Source organism: Patella vulgata, chromosome 1 (assembly GCF_932274485.2).
Source record: "Patella vulgata chromosome 1, xgPatVulg1.2, whole genome shotgun sequence".
NCBI classification, from domain to species: Eukaryota; Metazoa; Mollusca; class Gastropoda; family Patellidae; genus Patella; species Patella vulgata.
In genome coordinates, this window is record NC_065879.2 from 11,771,304 (window position 1) to 11,789,641 (window position 18,338).

An 18,338-nucleotide genomic window follows, 5' to 3' on the forward strand; every position below is an offset into this window, starting at 1 on the left:
CAATGTGTTGTTTTAATAATTTATTTAAATTTCAATAGATTTCTTTTGATACCGATTATACCTGAAGCCATTAATCTTGTAACTTGGTAACCGATGGTGGACAGCCAACTCTAGGATGAAACCTAGAATCTTGAATGAATGTACAATTCGGTATTTAAAGAAGCTTGTATCTAAGGATTAATTAAATATACACAGTTAACGAAGACACTAATTACATATAATAGAAATAATAAGGAGTGAGCTTATCATATAGTCTAAACTATTAATGAATTGGCTGTCCACCATCGGTTACCTTAGTTACAAGATTAATGGTTTCAGGTATAATCGGTATTAAAAGAAATCTGTTGAAATTTAAATAAGTTATTAAAACAACACATTGGACATTAAATGAATGAATTAATAAAGGAACGAATTAATAAATGCACGAATTATATCCCCATTACATATCCATAAAAAAAAAACGAATACAGTAATTTATTCAGGAATACGTGAATTAGATATGGAAAATATTCGGAACTTTGTACCTCTTTGTCGTTATTTTTGTGGTAATGACATGTAGTAGAATACAACATTTCTTATAACAAATTACCAAGAATTATTTTTGTTAAAGTCTGGTTATAGTAAAGGCAATGGAAGCTTAAAATTTTAAAACCTCATTTGACCCAATTCTGGCCGGTTCGTTTCAAAATGGATTAAGAACCCTGGTGTGAACCAACAAGGCTAATAAAGACAGCCTGGACAGTCGCACAACAGCCTTATGTTATTGACAGGACCATGTTTTTATACGCCCACATTTTCATGTGGACGTATTATGCCGTCCCCCCTGTTCGTCCGGACGTCCGTCCGGACGTCCACAGTTTGTTGGTGAACACTCTACAGGTCACAATTCTTATCCGATTTTGACGAAACTTGAAATATAGGTTTATCTCCAAAAGATCTTGGCTGTTTTCGATATTGGCATGTATTGGATCGAAACTTCATGGATTATGGCCCCTGTTTGTACGAAAAAGCACGTTTTTAGCTTGTGGACCCTATAGAGGTCACAATTTTTATCCGATTTTGTTGAAACTTGAAATGTAAGTTTATAACCCAAAGATCTCGGTTCCTTTAGATATTCGCGCATATCGGACCGTAACTTCCTGAATTATGGCCCCTGATTGTACGAAAAATCGCGTTTTTAGCTTGTGGACCCTATAGAGGTCATAATTTTTATCCAATTTAAAAAAAACGTATTATTATATCACCGTTACACCCTAAGGACGACTGAGTTCGAATTTCGTGAAAATCGGCCCAAAATTGACAGACAAAATGGTTGCCGTTCGTTCTCAAATAGCGTAAAAATATGGTATATCAAGGTTGTGGACCCTATAGAGGTCACAATTTTTATCCAATTTTGGTGAAACTTGAAATGTAAGTTTATAACCCAAAGATCTTGGTTCCTTTCGATATTCGCGCATATCGGACGGTAACTTCCTGAATTATGGCCCTTGATTGTAGGAAAAATCACTTTCTTGTTAGGTTGTTCTCTATCCATCTCTCGAAAATGTGGGCGTATCCTGCCTGGCAGCCGCTGGTTTGTTCTATCGGGGGGTTGGATGGCTGAATGGTTAGCAAGTGCGCGCTTTATCATAAAGCCTGTTATTGAGTCAACTGGCATGGTTTCGAATCCCCGGTTGTACGTGACAAGGAGTAGGGTCGCCTGTCCAACCTCGTGCAGGGCTTGCCACGAGCAAATTGGAGGCGAGTAGATGACTACTCACGCAAATATAGACTTGCGCGAGCGAGGCGAGTACATGTATTTACTCACGCAGAATGATGTGCGTGAGTAGCCATTTAAATTTCATGTGCCTAATGGCAATGCTCTTGTCACTTCGGTGGAAGCGGACGTTGAATAAAGCTATTTCACACACAATGACAATGCTTACTCTTTTATTTCCTTGGCAGTAATATTATCTGTAAATCGTCTTCCCATGACAAGAACGTTGCAAGAGAAACTGGGCTTCCCTTTGCCATCGTTGGCGTGCTGAGGGGATTCGGGTAAAGCTTAGAAAGGTAAAAGAACAGGCAAATCAATTTCAATCCCATCAATTTGCAGAAAAGATGCGGGATCGAAAGAATTGCTATTAATAGAAACTACAACATCCGCTCAATGTTTGATTATCCAGACACGGCAAAGGACATCCGCTTAAAAAACGCCTGGCAGTACGCGTCTCAAAGTATTTTTAGTAACAACAGTTGGCACTGGAAAGACACGCCGCGTGCGCAATAGTGCATCGATATGAAGGCATACAAATTGTTTACGGCTTTTTATATTACGATATTCAATTATTTCTGATTAAATTATTTTTTATATTTGCGCGAGTACTTAATCACTCACGTAAATTTGGTTTTACGCGAGCGTAGCGTGCGCGCGAGTAATTATTCGCGTCTCGTGGCAAGCCCTGTCGTGGGTTTTCTCCGGGTTTCCTCCCGCTGCTAAAGACCCCTACGCGCAAGCGAAGTATTGAAATAAAATTAAACCATATTTTAGTCCCGAAATGACCTAGTTTGTGTTGAGTGGACGTTAAACCCCATTTCTCTCTCTCTCTCTCTCTCTTTTTTTGTTCTATCCAAACAACTAGACACTGTTCTTTTCCAGTGTTCTGTGTGTTAGAATATTACATTAGAATAACAGCAATTTGTACCATGATAGATTCTGTGTAAAAGAGGAGTGGGGGTGTGGATGGCCGAATGGTTAGCATGCGCTCACTGTATCATACAGTCTGTCATTGAGTCAACTGGCAGGGTTTTGATTCCCCGGTTGTAGGTGACAAGGAGTAGGGTCGCCTGTCCAACCTCGTGGGTTTTCTCCGGGTCCTCCGGTTTCCTCCCACTGCTAAAGACCCCAGCACGTAAGCGGATTATTGAAATAAAATTGAACCATGTGTTAGTCCCGGAAAGGACCTAGTTTGAGTCGAGTGGACGTTAAACCCCATTTCTCTCTCTCTCTCTCTCTCTCTCTGTGTAAAAGGCCTTATATTAGGCATAACTTAAGAGAGTCAGACCCAGTAACAGAATATAGTATCATATAGTACCAAGTACTAGAATATGAACAGCTTTCAGCATTGTTATATATTTTGTATTGGAATGCTGCCATCAGGAAATAACCATTCAAGTTTTCATAAACCTAATTTCTTTTAAGCTGTTTATTTACGTATATATTATATTTAATGTCCTAGTAAACCCCAGGATCCAACCACAAGTTCTATTTTTAAAGTGGCAGTATGACTTCAACCATAAAAATAACCCGAATTAATTTTGAATATCATATTTGGTGTTATCGCAGATTATTAAAAATCCATGCACTATTAAGTAAGTTGATAAATCACAACTAGGTATTCGTTAAACTCATTGAACAACGAAAAAATGTTTACAATTTGTAAACTGAAATTTATGATATGTAAATCACATCTATGGCATGGAAGATGTCAACTTTTGCACATATAATTAATTGGAGTACATTTCACTGTAGATTAGGGGATCTCGTGGCTAAGTGGGTAAGACGCTGGCTCGTTAGCCTGAAGGTCGGGTGTTCGATCCCTGCATTGACGGAGAAAGTTCATCCAGATTTTCCGGCGAGGTTCCCCCTTGTCAGTGATGTAGGACGGAGGGCCTGACGAGGACAGCTGTCTAGTCCTTAGGATGAGACAAAAAAACGAGGTCCCGTGTATACATTGGAATGCCCGTAAAAGATCCCTTGGCAGTTGGAATTCGATATAAGAGTAGGTGATAGTGCCGCTGCCCGGGCAAAATTTCCCTCATAGCACACTGTATGGCATATGCCCGTCTTCATTAGCCCAGCATAGGAGCAGAACAGTAGGACGTTAAACCCCATTTCATTTCATTTCATTTCACTGTAGATTAGTTCGTGAACTAATTTAGATTTTGTCCGAAAAATGCAAAATATGATAAGAATCTTTAAAGGTTTTTTTTTGTGTTTTTAATTCCAGGAATTTTGCATAATTTAGTTCATTTCAGTGTCGACTTGTCTGTGAAAATACAAATGAAATGAAATGAAATGAAATGGGTTTAACGTCCTACTGTTCTTCTCCGTACTGGGCTAATGAAGACGGGCATACGCCATACATTGTGCTATGATGGAAATTTTGCCCGGACAGCGACACTACGACCTACTCTTATATCGAATTCCTACTGTCATGGGATCTTTTATGTGCAAGCCAATGTGTACACGGGACCTCGGTTTTTCGTCCAATCCGAACAACTAGACAGCTGTCGTTGTCAGGCCCTCTTTCCTGTTTCACTGACAAGGGGGAACCACGCCGGAAAATCTGGATGAACTTTCTCAGCCAATGCAGGGATCGAACACCCGACCTCCATGCTGGTGAGCCAGCGTCTTACCCACCGTGATCCACGAAAATACAAATGACTATCAGCATCTTTAATTGTTTTTGAGTAATGTTTTTAATTCCCATACTCGTCCGAATCGCTAATGATATTGTTATCAAGATGATGCAAGTTTTATTGCGTCTTTAAGATTTCGCCCTTTGAAATATTCCTGTGAAGTTGTGTACATGTAAACTGTAGAGTTGCCAGTGTTTATTTCCAATTGGTTATATCAATATACCTACTAGTTTACCTACAAGTAAACTTAAAGAGAGAGAATTGAACTCTGGGTTAAATCAAATAATAATTATCTGCTGTCTGACTCCGACAGTTACTACATGTGTTAACCATTAAACAATCTTTAATAAATTAGTTGCACATTGGATAAGTCAATACAGACACCATTCATTATCTCTCTCAAAGATGGTTTAAAGTTGCATTATGTCAGGGTTCCCGCGGTCCTTGAAAATCCTTGAATATCCTTAAATTTAAAATTTCATTTTCAAGGTCTTGAATATCCTTGAATTTCGCGGAAATAGGAAAATATCCTTGAATTTCAGTTGAGATCCTTAATTTTGTTTCAAATGTCTTCAATTCCTTTTAAATATGAGATTATAACAATAGTTGGTAATGTTTCGGTTATTTTTAAGATGAAAAATTGTAACTTTAGGCTAAAAAATGCAGTGTAGATCATTTGCTACCGTAGCAATGGTGCTGGAAGACTAAGTCTCAATTATCCATTTTATTGTTAAATTTAAAATCTGGCCTATGTTCAAATCCGTTTAAATCTCGGCCATCCAATGGTTTAGAGAGTTGATTATGGTCTTGACATTTGAATGAATTTCTACATTATAATTTATGTATGATTTAAAGTCAGAAAAAAGACCTGAATTAGGCAGATTTAGCTCTGGTGTCATAGAACGGGTAGACCAAAATCGTTAGTTTAGAGATACTTTCCCAAAAAGTATTTATCGTGTCCCAAAAATTTTGGTACATGTATACATTGTATGGAAATTAGAGACACCCAGTCTTACTTCTGTAGAAAAATACTGGATTCCTTGAAAAATGCCCATGGAGCACGCACAGGGCAAAAATGAGAGGGTGTCACTAATTTGCAGCCTGATGATTAAGGGCTGTTTGCTCGAGTGACGTCAAAGGTTGCACGCATTGATTGTCTGACCTCTTTACGTTAAGGAGCGCTTGATGCATATATACACTTGATGGTGAGCGGACGTAAAAAGAGTGAGACAACAGTTTTTGAGACATGGGCACTGGATAAGCTGAGAATTTACTATGGTAAATGGACAGCGATCGGCTCGGCACCCATTGCTAGTCACCGCGACCGCTAAGTACCGTGACAGAAACATGACTTCTTTTTATAGCTTGGAGTATTTTTTCGTAATACAATGTTTGAAGAAGGATTATAGCAAATGTTTGATAGATTGATTAGTTTGAATCTGTTTTTAGTTCAAATATATCATCAATACATGGGAAGGTATCTTTAATATCTAAGTAATGAGTTCATTGATTGACATAGAATTAATACATTTAATTCAAAGATGCACTTAAAGTCTGGTCTTATAAATTGGGTAGAGCTTTAATAATCTGGGATGGGGCAAATGGTTAATGCATGCATGTTCGATCAGAAGGTCTGTGATTGAGTCAAGTGGTGTGGTTTCAACTGAAGGTGACAAGGAGTAGGGTCGCCTGTCCAACCTGGTTTCACCCCACTGCTAAAGACCCTATGCACAAGCAAATTATTAAAATAAATTTGAACTACATGTATATGTTAGTCCCAAAATGACACAGTTTGTGGCGAGTGGATGTTAAACCCTCTCTCTCTCTCTCTCTCTCTCTCTCTCTCTCAATGATCTATATTATGTTATGTGGCCCTCTATCTTATACATAAGTTATTTTAAAAAGTGTAAAGTACACTATGTTTGATAACTCTGAGCCAACCAATGACAAGATGTTTTTATACTTGTAGTATATACTTCCTCAATAGAATCAGGCTGACATTGTTAATATATATTTTTTTATATGAATTAAATAGTGATGAGATATCTGATATCTGTCCTACAGTGATAAATGGCTAATAGATTATAGTTTTACAGCCCAATGATTCATCATATTTATAGATGCCTCAAGCTTTATGGATTAAAGGAGCTGTCCTAGATGTGGGGTGGTGAGGTGGGGCAGATGCCTCAAGCTCTGTGGATTAAAGGAGCTGTCCTAGATAGGGGGTGGGGGTGATGCCTCAAGCTCTGTGCATTAAAGGAGCTGTCCTAGATGGTGGGGTGTGTGGGGGTGGGGTGGGGAAGATGCCTCAAGCTCTATAGATTAAAGGAGCTATCCTAGATGGTGGGGTGGGGAGATGCCTCAAGCTCTATGGATTAAAGGAGCTGTCCTAGATGGTTTGGGCGTGGGGGGAGATGCCTCAAGCTTTATGGATTAAAGGAGCTGTCCTAGATGGTTGGGGGGGGGATGCCTCCAGCTTTATGGATTAAAGGAGCTGTCTTAGATGGTGGGGGGAGGGTGATGCCTCAAGCTTTATGGATTAAAGGAGCTGTCCTAGATGGTGGGGGGGGGGGCGCTTTAAGCTCCATGGATTAAAGGAGCTGTCCTAGATGGTTGGGGGGGGGCAGAGATGCCTCAAGCTTTATGGATTAAAGGAGCTGTCCTAGATGGTGGGGGGATGCCTCAAGATCTATAGATTAAAGGACCTGTCCCAGATGGGGGGGGGGGGAAGTGATGCCTAAGGCTCTATGGATTAAAGGACCTGTCCCAGATTGTAGGGGGGGGGGGATATAATCTTTCCTCAATTATTTTTTAACCCCAGAGGATGGAGTTGGCTATGGTAGTGTGGTAGCATGTCTTGTTATAGTGTTTTTTCGTCTGAATGTAAATTTAATAAAATAAAACCAAGTACGAACGATCCAAACCATAAGACAGAATTCAAAGTCTATACAATGTAGATTGATAAAAAAAAAGTCCCATATATAAACCTTTTTCCTGTTTATTATTAAGTTTGGTATAAGATTTCATGTTGCTCACCTTATGGGTGTGTTTTAGGTCATGAGGTCTGAAATATTCGTGTAGCCTGTTCAACCGTGTATTTTGATATCTTCAAAATGCATATAAAACCTATTTATAGGGTAGTTATTTCCAATAATAGTACGACGAATGGTTATAGCGTGCACGTTGGATCATAAGGTGAATAGTTTAATCGTATGGTCTGTCCTTCAGTCAAGTTGCAAGGTTTTGATTTCCCGCTAGTATATGATACGGAGTAGAGTCACCTGTCCAACCTCGTGGGTTTTCCCCAACTCCTCCAGTTCCCCCCCAATGCTAAAGACCCCTAAGTGCAAGTTTGTATTGAGTGGAAGTTAAACCTCATTTCTCTTTCTCTCTTGTAGGTTTTATCTGGGTTCTAAGTCCCTTAGTGCTATCAAATTTTTACAAAAAAGAAACGAAAAGAAAGTCCTGAAATGACATAATCTTGTTTGTTTGAATGGAGTAAATGTTAAACCCTAGTTCTGTCTCTTTCTTTGTCTGAAAATTTTCATTAAAGCATCTTGAGCTGTTTGGAAATAATTGACAGATTTATTTATAAGAGTTAGGCCCACGTAACGCATATAAAAAAATCAGATTACATAATGATTATAGACATGCTTATCCTGACTCTGTTGCTGTTTTCACCACGAAAGACCCCTATGCACAAGCGAATCATTGGAATAAAATTGAACCATATTTAAGTCCCAAAATGACCTAGTTTGTGTTGAGTGGACATTAAATCCCATCTCTCTCTCTCTCTCTCTCTCTCTCTCTCTCTCTCTCTGCTGTCAGCAATAACTGAGGACCTGTGCACACATCAGCATGCACAGAAAAGAACCCTGGCCTTGACATTTGAGTACAAAATAAGAGTAGGCCATAGCAAGGATGTCCAGGCAAAGTATCCCTCACAGCACACTTCATGGGGTATGCCCGTCTTCATTAGCAGAAAAGTAGGACGATAAACCCCATTTCATTTCATTGGTGAAATATATCTGGGACATAACCTTTAACTGTGTATACACATATTATAAAGCCATCCATCCATCTTGTAATTTAGTAGTAGTTAGAACCAACCTTCAGGCACTAATAGCTTTTCTATTTAAAGATATTTTCACACTTTATTAATTTGTTGAGTAGATTAGATATATTTCATAATGTCGAGAACATCCTGGCATTCTTCATGCAACATTACCAGTTACAACAACTATTATTACAGGATCTATTACCATCTATTAAGTTCAGATGGTTCAGCCAAGTTTGTTTAAGATAAATTATTTTTTTTTTAAGCTGGGTTATCGTGGCCTGGGAGGCTTGGATGGCCAAATGGTTAACACTGCGCGCTGTATCATGAAGTCTGTCATTGAGTCAACTAGCGTGGTTTCGATTCCCTGGTTGTACGTGACAAGGAGTGAGGTCGTCTGTGCAACCTCATGGGTTTTATTTTTCTCTGGGTCCTCCAGTTTCCTCCCACTGCTAAAGACCCCTCTCTCTCTCTCTCTCTCTCTCTCTCTCTCTGCCTGGCAAGAATCAGCTTCTAGTCCTGATTTCCTCTGTACAAATTGATGTGCACATGAAAGGACCCTTGACAGTTGCAATTGTAGGTGGAAATGCTATTGCTGTCCTTATATATGGTATACATGTATGTCCCCTGTCCAACTTTTTTCAGGGTCCTCTGGTTTCCTCCCAATGCTAAAGACCCCTATGCCCACGCAAATTATTGAAATAAAATTGAACTGTATGTTAGTCCCAAAATGACCCAGTTTGTGTTGAGTGGACATTAAATCCCATTTCTCTCACCCTCTCCCATTTGATTTCTAATATGTACTTAACAAACTTCTGTTGATCTTTTGTGTACTGGTATTGTTGATATGGTCCTTACATAATTCCAGCTGTCTCTACCGTACTTGAGTCTATACCATACTTCACTCAATAAACTAGAAATGTTATTAATATTATCTAAAGAAAGGGCCTTTAAATTCCATTCTTTCACACTGATGTAGTCAGTGGATCCCTGTGTATTTTTTTTTACAAGGAATGTAATACCTTTCTTTTTTACTACCATTAAATAACTCGTATAAATACTTTCATGAGCATGTATCTTTAATATAATCTATTAATGTTAATTATTCCTTTGATTGAAAACTATATCCAACGTACGTGATTGTTGCTGAAAACACCATATGTTACGGGCTATGATTAAGGGATCCTATCATCTTTCATATCTATAAATACTGTGATTAAAACGCACGAGATATACACGAGGTTTAATATTCACAAACCATGTCATTTCAGGACTAACATTTTAATTTTATTTAAACATGTACGTGATTGTTGCTGAAAATACGATGTTACGAGCTATGATTAAGGGATCCTATCATCTTTCATATCTATAAACACCGTGATTAAAACGCACGAGTTATACACGAGGTTTAACATTCACAAACCATGTCATTTCAGGACTAACATGGTATAATTTTATTTAAACATGTACGTGATTGTTGCTGAAAATACGATATGTTACGAGTTATTATTAAGGGATCCTATCATCTTTCATATTTATAAATACCATGATTAAAATGCACGAGATATACATCTGAGGTTTAACATTCATAAACCATGTCACTTCGGGACTAACATGTACAATTTTATTTCAATAATATGCGTGTGCGTAAGGGTCTTTAGCAGTGGGAGGAAACCGGAGGACTTGGAGAAAAGTGAATAGTTTGAGCAGGTGACACTTTTGTCCAGGGATGCTATTTCGCCCGTATATTCCGGACATGTCCTACACGATTTTCCCAAAATCCGACTAGGAATATGCCCAATCGGACATCAAGATTTGGTGAATAATATTCAAAATTCCAAAATATATTGACTGTAGTGATTGTATAACTACTTGTAATCTCGATTACTATTGATAAAAGGCTGGATTATAATAAATAATAATAATGACTTTATTTAAGAAGGGTTGAAGATTAGGCTATAATAGCCTTTCTAACATCCTGTCCTTCGTAGAAAATATAATACAAAAGATATAGCTAATAAATTGAATAACACATGACAATAATTTACAATAGAGAAAAAAAAAAAAATATACAGATCAGTTAAAAGATTAATTTAAGTACATGTATATGTGGGTCATATAACAGAAACTTTGAATACATTTAGATATAACATGTATTAACCAATATACAATATGTACATGTTTATAATATGGTAATTAGGTGGTCACATCATCCAGTAAATGAAGGGGAAAACTGTACTACATGTACAATATAGCTTAAACAGCCCTGACCTTTGACCAGCATGAACAGTCATATGACAAACTTTATTTATTTTTAGCGTGTGCGCGCTGTATCATAAGGTCTGTCATTGAGTCGACTGGCGTGGTTTCGAATCCCCGGTTGTACATGACAAGGAGTAGGTTCACCGGTCCAACCTCGTGGGTTTTCTCCGGGTCCTCCAGTTTCCTCCCACTGGTAAAGACCTCTATGCGCAAGCAAATTATTGAAATAAAATTAAACCATATTTTAGTCCCGAAATGACCTAGTTGTGTCGAGTGGACGTTAAACCCCATTTCTCTCTCTTATTGATTTATTGTGAGCTTTGCTGATCACTTTCCATATTGCTAGAGGAAATAAGATAATTCCACTTATATCTGGGGTTTTTTTTATATATATTTTCAGTTAGTATGACATGGAGTGAAATAAAACTTGATGGTCCACCGCCCTCCAGTAGGTTGGATTTTGGGATGTGTATCATAGATATATACAGATCATCATCAACAAACAACAACGACCAGTCATCATCGTCCATTAACGAACTTCGCCAAAACACAACACATTTATTAGAGAAAGATTTAGAGGTCACAGGTTCAGTTCCTACTCAAACCACAGGTATGTATTTCCTGCTGCATGGTAAAAAAATAAAGGTACACGTAAAAACCGCACAAGTCGAAAAATTACAAATAAGGTTTAGTTGACCCTCATCCTTCCAAAAATAATTAAAATGTATGATCATTAGTTGAATATCGAATGAAGTGGGTAGAAAGTCAATCTGATTATAAACACAGAACTTATTTCGTTTCGTTTTTAATAGTTCCAAATTTCTTTTTGATAGTTCAAAATTTCGTTTTACTTGTCTTTACTAGAATCTGAAAGAGTTGTTATATTACCAGAGTGTTCTGGTTGAAGCGAGTTCTTGGCATTTCATGCTGCTCATATAACCTCTGACATGACCTTCCAGTACAACCGGTCAGATCTTCATGTAGTGTAAGCCATCGAAAGTATAAAAAACGAAACAAAATACAGATCTGTTATTTAATCACGTTGGTATAACGTAGAGTGCTGTTGTTTCGTTTAAAATCAAAATATTCACTTGTGTATCCAATTTGTCAAACATTTGAAAATCAAATGCCTTTCTTTGTTTTCTGTATTTGGTTAGTGAGCTGAAAAAAAATCTCCCATTAGTCATGCTCCTTTAACAGCTCTCTGCTGAGCGATTTGATACCATATTAGGAAGATTTAGCATCTGTTTAACCAGGACTTCGATCTTAGTGGCATACAAAATTACACATTGACTTTTGATCATGTAGCTCCATTTCTGTGATGGTTAAATATGGCACCTTATATATTGGAAAATATCTAATAGTATGTACAGGAAGACCACACTACACACAAAACAAAACTGACAAACCTGCGGATAGGAGAAATTACATTGCAAGAAATAAACATATATCAAATCACCCAAAAAAATTCTGGTGATGTCATTTCTGATTAGCCAGGTAGCTGTCTAGTTGTACGGATGGGACAAAAAACCGAGGACCTGTGTACACATTGGCGTGCGCGTAAAAGATCCCTTGACAGTTGGAATTTGATATAAGAGTAGGCTGTAGTGCTGCTGTCCATGCAAAATTTCCCTCTTAGCACACTGTATGGTGTATGCCCGTCTTCTTTAGCCCAATTCGGAGCAGAACAGTAGGACGTTAAACCCCAATTTTATTACATTTTCAGAAGTGACAGCAGAAACGGAGACAGAAAAATTGACAGATTCGGTTGGAGCTTGTAATATAGTCGACGTGACAGATAGTTTCACATCTCCAGATAAGGCAAAGAATGTTACAACAAACGATTCAACCACAGGAGATGCACCCGTCACATCACAAGCGGACATGAAAACTTACACGCTATGTTTAATAAATGGTGGTATGGACACAGTTGGAGAAATATTCGATGATACTTTAGTTATGTTACTGGAATGAAAATACTACAATATTCCTTACAACTGTCGAAAATATCCCCAAAATTATAATCCCTCCCCCCTCCAAAAAAAAAAAAAAATTTTTTTTAACAAAAGTGTAACTCAAACAAAAAGCCCATGTCATCAACATGCCAAATGCCAAAACCTAAGTCAAATTGAAACACATGTAACCATTAAATCTGAAACATTTCTAATTAGCAAAGTTTCATAAAGATATCTTTAATGGGTTATTAGATATGCTTCGGAAAAAAACCCTGAGAAAAGACGAAAAACATGACCCATTTCAATATCCATCCCTTAACATTGGTCGGTGCTCGATGGTAAAACTTATTTTTGATCAAAGTTTGTGCAGTATTTTAGCAGATTTTGAGTAGATTTTTTTAAACTTTGTATAACATCTTATAATGGCTTGTCTAAATGGTTATGGTGATTAAAAATAGACAAAATAATTGATTAGAAAATAATTGATGAAATATATTCATTGAGTAATTTATTGATGAAATTGATGAAAATTGTTTGTTGTATTTTAAAAGGGATCAAATTTTTTAATTTTTTTTTTAATCATCACCATCTTAATGGACATCATATCATCAGCATTATTTAATTACTGGTTTCATCAGTTCATTGGTGGAAGTGGATGTTAAATAAAGCTATATCAAACACAGGGCTCATCATAAACTCTAGCAGTAATTGGTAAAACTCAGTTTGATCCATGGCTCTTGTTTCAGTCATATCTGCCAGTCTTTACTGACCAGGCAGTGAAATTGACCAACTGTAGAACTTATCTGTCAGTCATTTTAGCATTAGAATTTCAAAGAAATTTAACCATAAAGGAGCTAAATCTCTATTCTTTGTCACCTAGAAATGGACACAAATGTGTATAATAATGTATTATGAATGTATATAAATTGATTTACATTCAATATTACTGTGATTTCTAATCAGTTATGTTCGGCAAAATATGCAAAGAGTCCCAATTAAATGGCAGTCTTTGGCGACTGGTTATTCCAGTCTACACCGGTAGTATTCTGTGGGGTATGTTTAGCCTTGTTCATCAAGTCGCTTAATTACAAATGGCACTCTAAAGCATTCTGGCATGCGATTTGTGTGCCAATTTTAAAATGTTCATTTTGTCTTAAATATTGGATATCAGAAGCCCATCTTTACATGTTAAGATAACAACACCAATGTTGATTTAAATTGACAATAAGTCGTGTTTGCAATGTCGAAGACTGTGGATGATATTTGATATTTCAGAAGCCCATCTTTTCATGGTAAATAAAACAACAATGTTGATTTAAATTGACCAATAAGTCGTGTTTTCAATGTCGAAGACTGTGAATGATATCGAGTTAGCGACTTGCCTCCTCTAAAACACTTGAAAATATATTTAATAAATGGAATAATACTAAAAGTTATCATATTCTTTGGAAAAAAAATATCCTACTTATCCACAGTAAACAAAATTTGTAAATAAAGAGCTTGCTGAAATCCCTGGTATCATTTCTTTTGGACCTTGCTCCCTGCTTCTAAAATGGTAATATATTTCATTTTTTTGAAGATATAAGGTGTACATTTTATTGTTAATTGTTATACTAATTTGGTGTTAGCATTATAATTTTGTATTTATTATTTAAGATGATGTTGGATTTTATTGTTCAAATAATATTATTTGTTTCTATGCTTGATTATGTATGTTGTGAGAAATTAGCTAAAATTTAGGCCAAGTCAGTTTGATTTTTAGTTCTTCAGCATAGACGTAGGAGCTCAAAGTAATTCAGGGGGGCATAAGAGAAAATTGCCCGAAATCAATACCTTTTTTCGGGCATACCTATCATAAGAGAGCTTCGGGCATATTTTCGGGCATGCAGTGGACAAGAAAAAGACGAGAAAATACTTTTCGGGCAGTGTGGATCTCATAGAAATAAGTTAGTTATATTTTTTCTCTAAACGTTAATAGAAAAATAAGGTCGTCGAATTTTTCATTGCCCGAAAATAAATTTTGGGGGGGGGGCAAATGCTCCCGCACAATTTTATAAACATGAAGCACTGGTTCTTTAGGATCTTGATGATTTGGGAGGTTGGATGGCCGAATGATTAACGCATGCGCGTTGGATCAGAAGGTCTGTCATTGAGTCAAGTGGCGTGGTTTTGATTGTCCACTTGTACGTTATGAGGAGTAGGGTTGCGTGTCCAACCTCATGCTGTTTTCTCCCGATCCCCCCGTTTCCTCTCACTGCTAAAAGACCCCTACTCACAAACGAATTACATGTATTGAAATGACCTAGTTTGTGTGGAGTGGAGTTAAACACACCTCTCTCTCTCTCTCTCTCTCTCTCCAAAAAGAATAACACACAAAATTTTTACTGGATTTTTTTGAAGAACACAAATTAAAATTGATTTGGCCTAAGATAATATTTGTTGTAACATATTTAGTAGGACCGTATTTAGCATAGGTTATATAGTTTATAAAATTATAAAATTATAGATTTACAAATAAATAGGCATTACTTTTCTAACCCTTTGAATTCAAAGCTTCTGAATTTTAAATATCCATGATCCAGGAGAATCAGGAACACTCCACTTGTTAACCCCGTTAAAGGAATGCAAACTTATCAACCCTATGTCCCGAAGCTAATAACGACTTATGGTGAACTAATTCTGACCTTTGTTCACTCCAAAAATGTCCTAACACATAAGATTTTTGAACAGCAACTCATGTTCTAAGAGTAATGCTTAATTTGAATAAGTTCAATATGTAAGATCCATTCTCATTGGTCAGTCTCTTCCTCTTATTTCAAACTCTGAAGCTTGCACAGCTCGCGATCGAGGGATCAGTGCCAGGCAGGCATACAATGGGAGCTCGGTTCAGCCACAAATTAGCCGTCGCAAGGAATTACCACCTGACCGTCTCTCCCCAATATATCTCTTGACCTCCGAGACCGCCATTTGTCCCGTGCTCTCAAGACAGCCACAAATACAAAACCACATCATATTGGTCAATGTGCATGTGCTAACAATGCCAATTACTGGACAACGTTATATTGAGAAAAAAATGGATTGAAGGGTTAGCTGATCTAGCGAAATCAATATATACATACTGTATGCTACCAAATTGTTATGCAAATTTGTAAATACATGTATTTTAGATTTTGTACATTTCTATGAATGGTACTAATTAGGTATTAAGTAATAGATTTAGAGTTAAAAAAAGCTTTAATATTGATAGTTGTTTCATCACAATGGGATCATGTGATATGAAATTATACAAACTGTGTCGAGCCAGGGGAAGGCCAACCTGTTACATTGTGTGTGCCAAACACTATCGCTGAGACTTCAAAAGATTAATTTAAGAAAAAATGTTTACATACATAGAAATGAAATGAAATACGGTTTAGCATGTACTATGAGGGAAATTATGCCTGGATCGCGGAACAACGGCTTCAAACTCCAGCTGTCAAGAGTTCTTTTACCTCTGTGCCAAACCTTGGTTTATCGAATAGACACGGATCCTTGCCAGGTCCTCCATCATATACATCTGTCAAGTGGAATTCACATTGGAAAATCCTGAGGAACTTACTCAAAATCAGCTCCTTCTGATTGGTGGGCCAGCACCTTGGCACCTTACAGAGATAGAAACATTCATTTACCTTAATTTTAACATATGTGTCTCACTGGTCTTATTTATATTAGATCATGAGGACCAATGTGGTACCCCTTCTTGATTAGTCCGGGGGTCATGATGGCTAAATGGGTAAGACGCTGGCTCGCTAGCCTGGAGGTCGGGTGTTCGATTCCTGCATTGGCTGAGAAAGTTCATTCAGATTTTCCGGCGTTGTGCCCCCTTGTCAGTGATGCAGGACAGAGGGCCTGACAAGGACAGCTGTCAGTCGTTCAGATGGGACGAAAAACAGAGGTCCCTTGTACAAATTGGCGTGGGTGTAAAAGATCCCTTGACAGTTGGAATTCAATATAAGAGTAGGCCGTAGTGCCGCTGTTCGGGGAAAATTTCCCTCATAGCACACTGTATTGGATATGCCCGTCTTCATTAGCCCAGTTCGGAGCAGAACAGTAGGATGTTAAACCCCATTTCATTTCATTTCTTGATTAGTCCAGTCGGTGCAAAAAACCCAAAGGACATTGAACTCAATTTCATTCGAATGGCTACTTGTGATATAGGTTGGCCACCCCTGGTCTTGTGTGTACAATAAGTGATGGTCAGATTTGTAATTTCACTGCACCCTTAAAGTAATATGAATGCTTACATGTCAATGTCCTTACCCAAGAATCATAGAAATTTGCTTTCTCATAAGAATATATTATGGTGAAACTTAAGGGAGAAACCTCTTTGATTTAAGTCAAACTAAAATATTGAAATTGTTTTAATTTGAAGAATTATTTTTATTAATGAAGGGACAAAATTATATAATTAGTTATACATGTATCTTTTATTTTTTGTCGTATAAACGAAGACACGTTTTTTAGGAATATTACTGACAGCTTTGATTTCCTATCGTATGAACGAAAACATATATTTTTTTAGGAATATTACTGACATGACTTAGAATCCTGTATGGAATATTATCCTATAAACGAATCCTGTATGGAATATTATCCTATAAACGAAAACACATATTTTTTAGGAATATTACTGACATGAATTAGAATCCTCTACAGGAATTTAATATGTTAAATAGCAAAATGCACCTGTTTTTTGTACTATTATTCAGGACACGATATGCTACATAACATAAAAAATATTTGTAATTTGTTGTTAAAGTCTATTAAAGGGAATGGAAGCTTATTGACTCTTTTTCCTAAAATTGACAACTTCTGTTGACCTGATTCTGCCCTCTTTATTTAACCTCAACTAAAAATGTCTGAGGAGCAAAATTTTGAAATGACACCCCCCTGATGTCAACACTAGATGGAGGTAAAAGTTTCAGTTAAGTCAACAGCAAAAAAATCAGTGAAATCAAAAAATTTTGACCCAAATCAAAGAGATCTTTTCATTTTAAGTTTTATCAGGAGAGCCTAATGCATACAATACTAACCCAAACTTAGAATTATATAATTCATCCCATCTGTGTTATTTTGTATGGTAAATCTATGCATATCATAAGCAAAAGCTCAATTCTAATTGGCTTTAATTTCTTTATGCATGTATAAATAATCTAATATCATTCAGATATTTTGAAAAGTTATCGTTTTTTTTTTCTCTTTCATTAATTGAATTTTGTGTACATCTTTCATATAACCAATAAACGAATGTCGCAAGTCAAATCTATGGATATGGAATAAAATGTGTAACGGAAAACTATTGCAGCGTAATTTGTTGTTTTTCTGAAAGGGAGTGTTCAGGGTAATATGCCTGTATTAACCTTCTCAAACTGGTCAATAGTGGAATTTCACTTGACCGTTAAATAAAATGTGTAACGGAAAACTATTGCGACGTAATTTGTTGTTTCTCTGAAAGGGAATGTTCAGGGTATAGTAATATGCCTATATTAGCCTTCTCAAACTGGTCAATAATAATAATAATAATGATGATATTTGTATCTTGCAACTATTCAATCCACTAGGGAATGCACTAGGCACTAGAAAATGTTCTCACTTTGGAGTATTAATGATAGTGACTAAATAAC

The 18,338-nt window shown here is 36.9% G+C and overlaps 1 protein-coding gene across 2 annotated transcripts in view; it reads left to right on the forward strand.

Moving 5' to 3' along the window:
* Positions 1-18,013, forward strand: part of LOC126808644 (rab9 effector protein with kelch motifs) — a 48,384-nt gene extending 30,371 nt beyond the window's left edge. For both annotated transcript variants that reach the window (XM_050533547.2, XM_050533548.2), the window contains 2 exons: positions 11,121-11,330; positions 12,447-18,013. In XM_050533547.2, coding sequence (XP_050389504.2) covers positions 11,121-11,330; positions 12,447-12,694 — 458 coding nt within the window. In that variant the 3' untranslated portion in view covers positions 12,695-18,013. The remainder of the gene's footprint in view (positions 1-11,120; positions 11,331-12,446) is intronic.
* Positions 18,014-18,338: the final 325 nt, after the last annotated feature.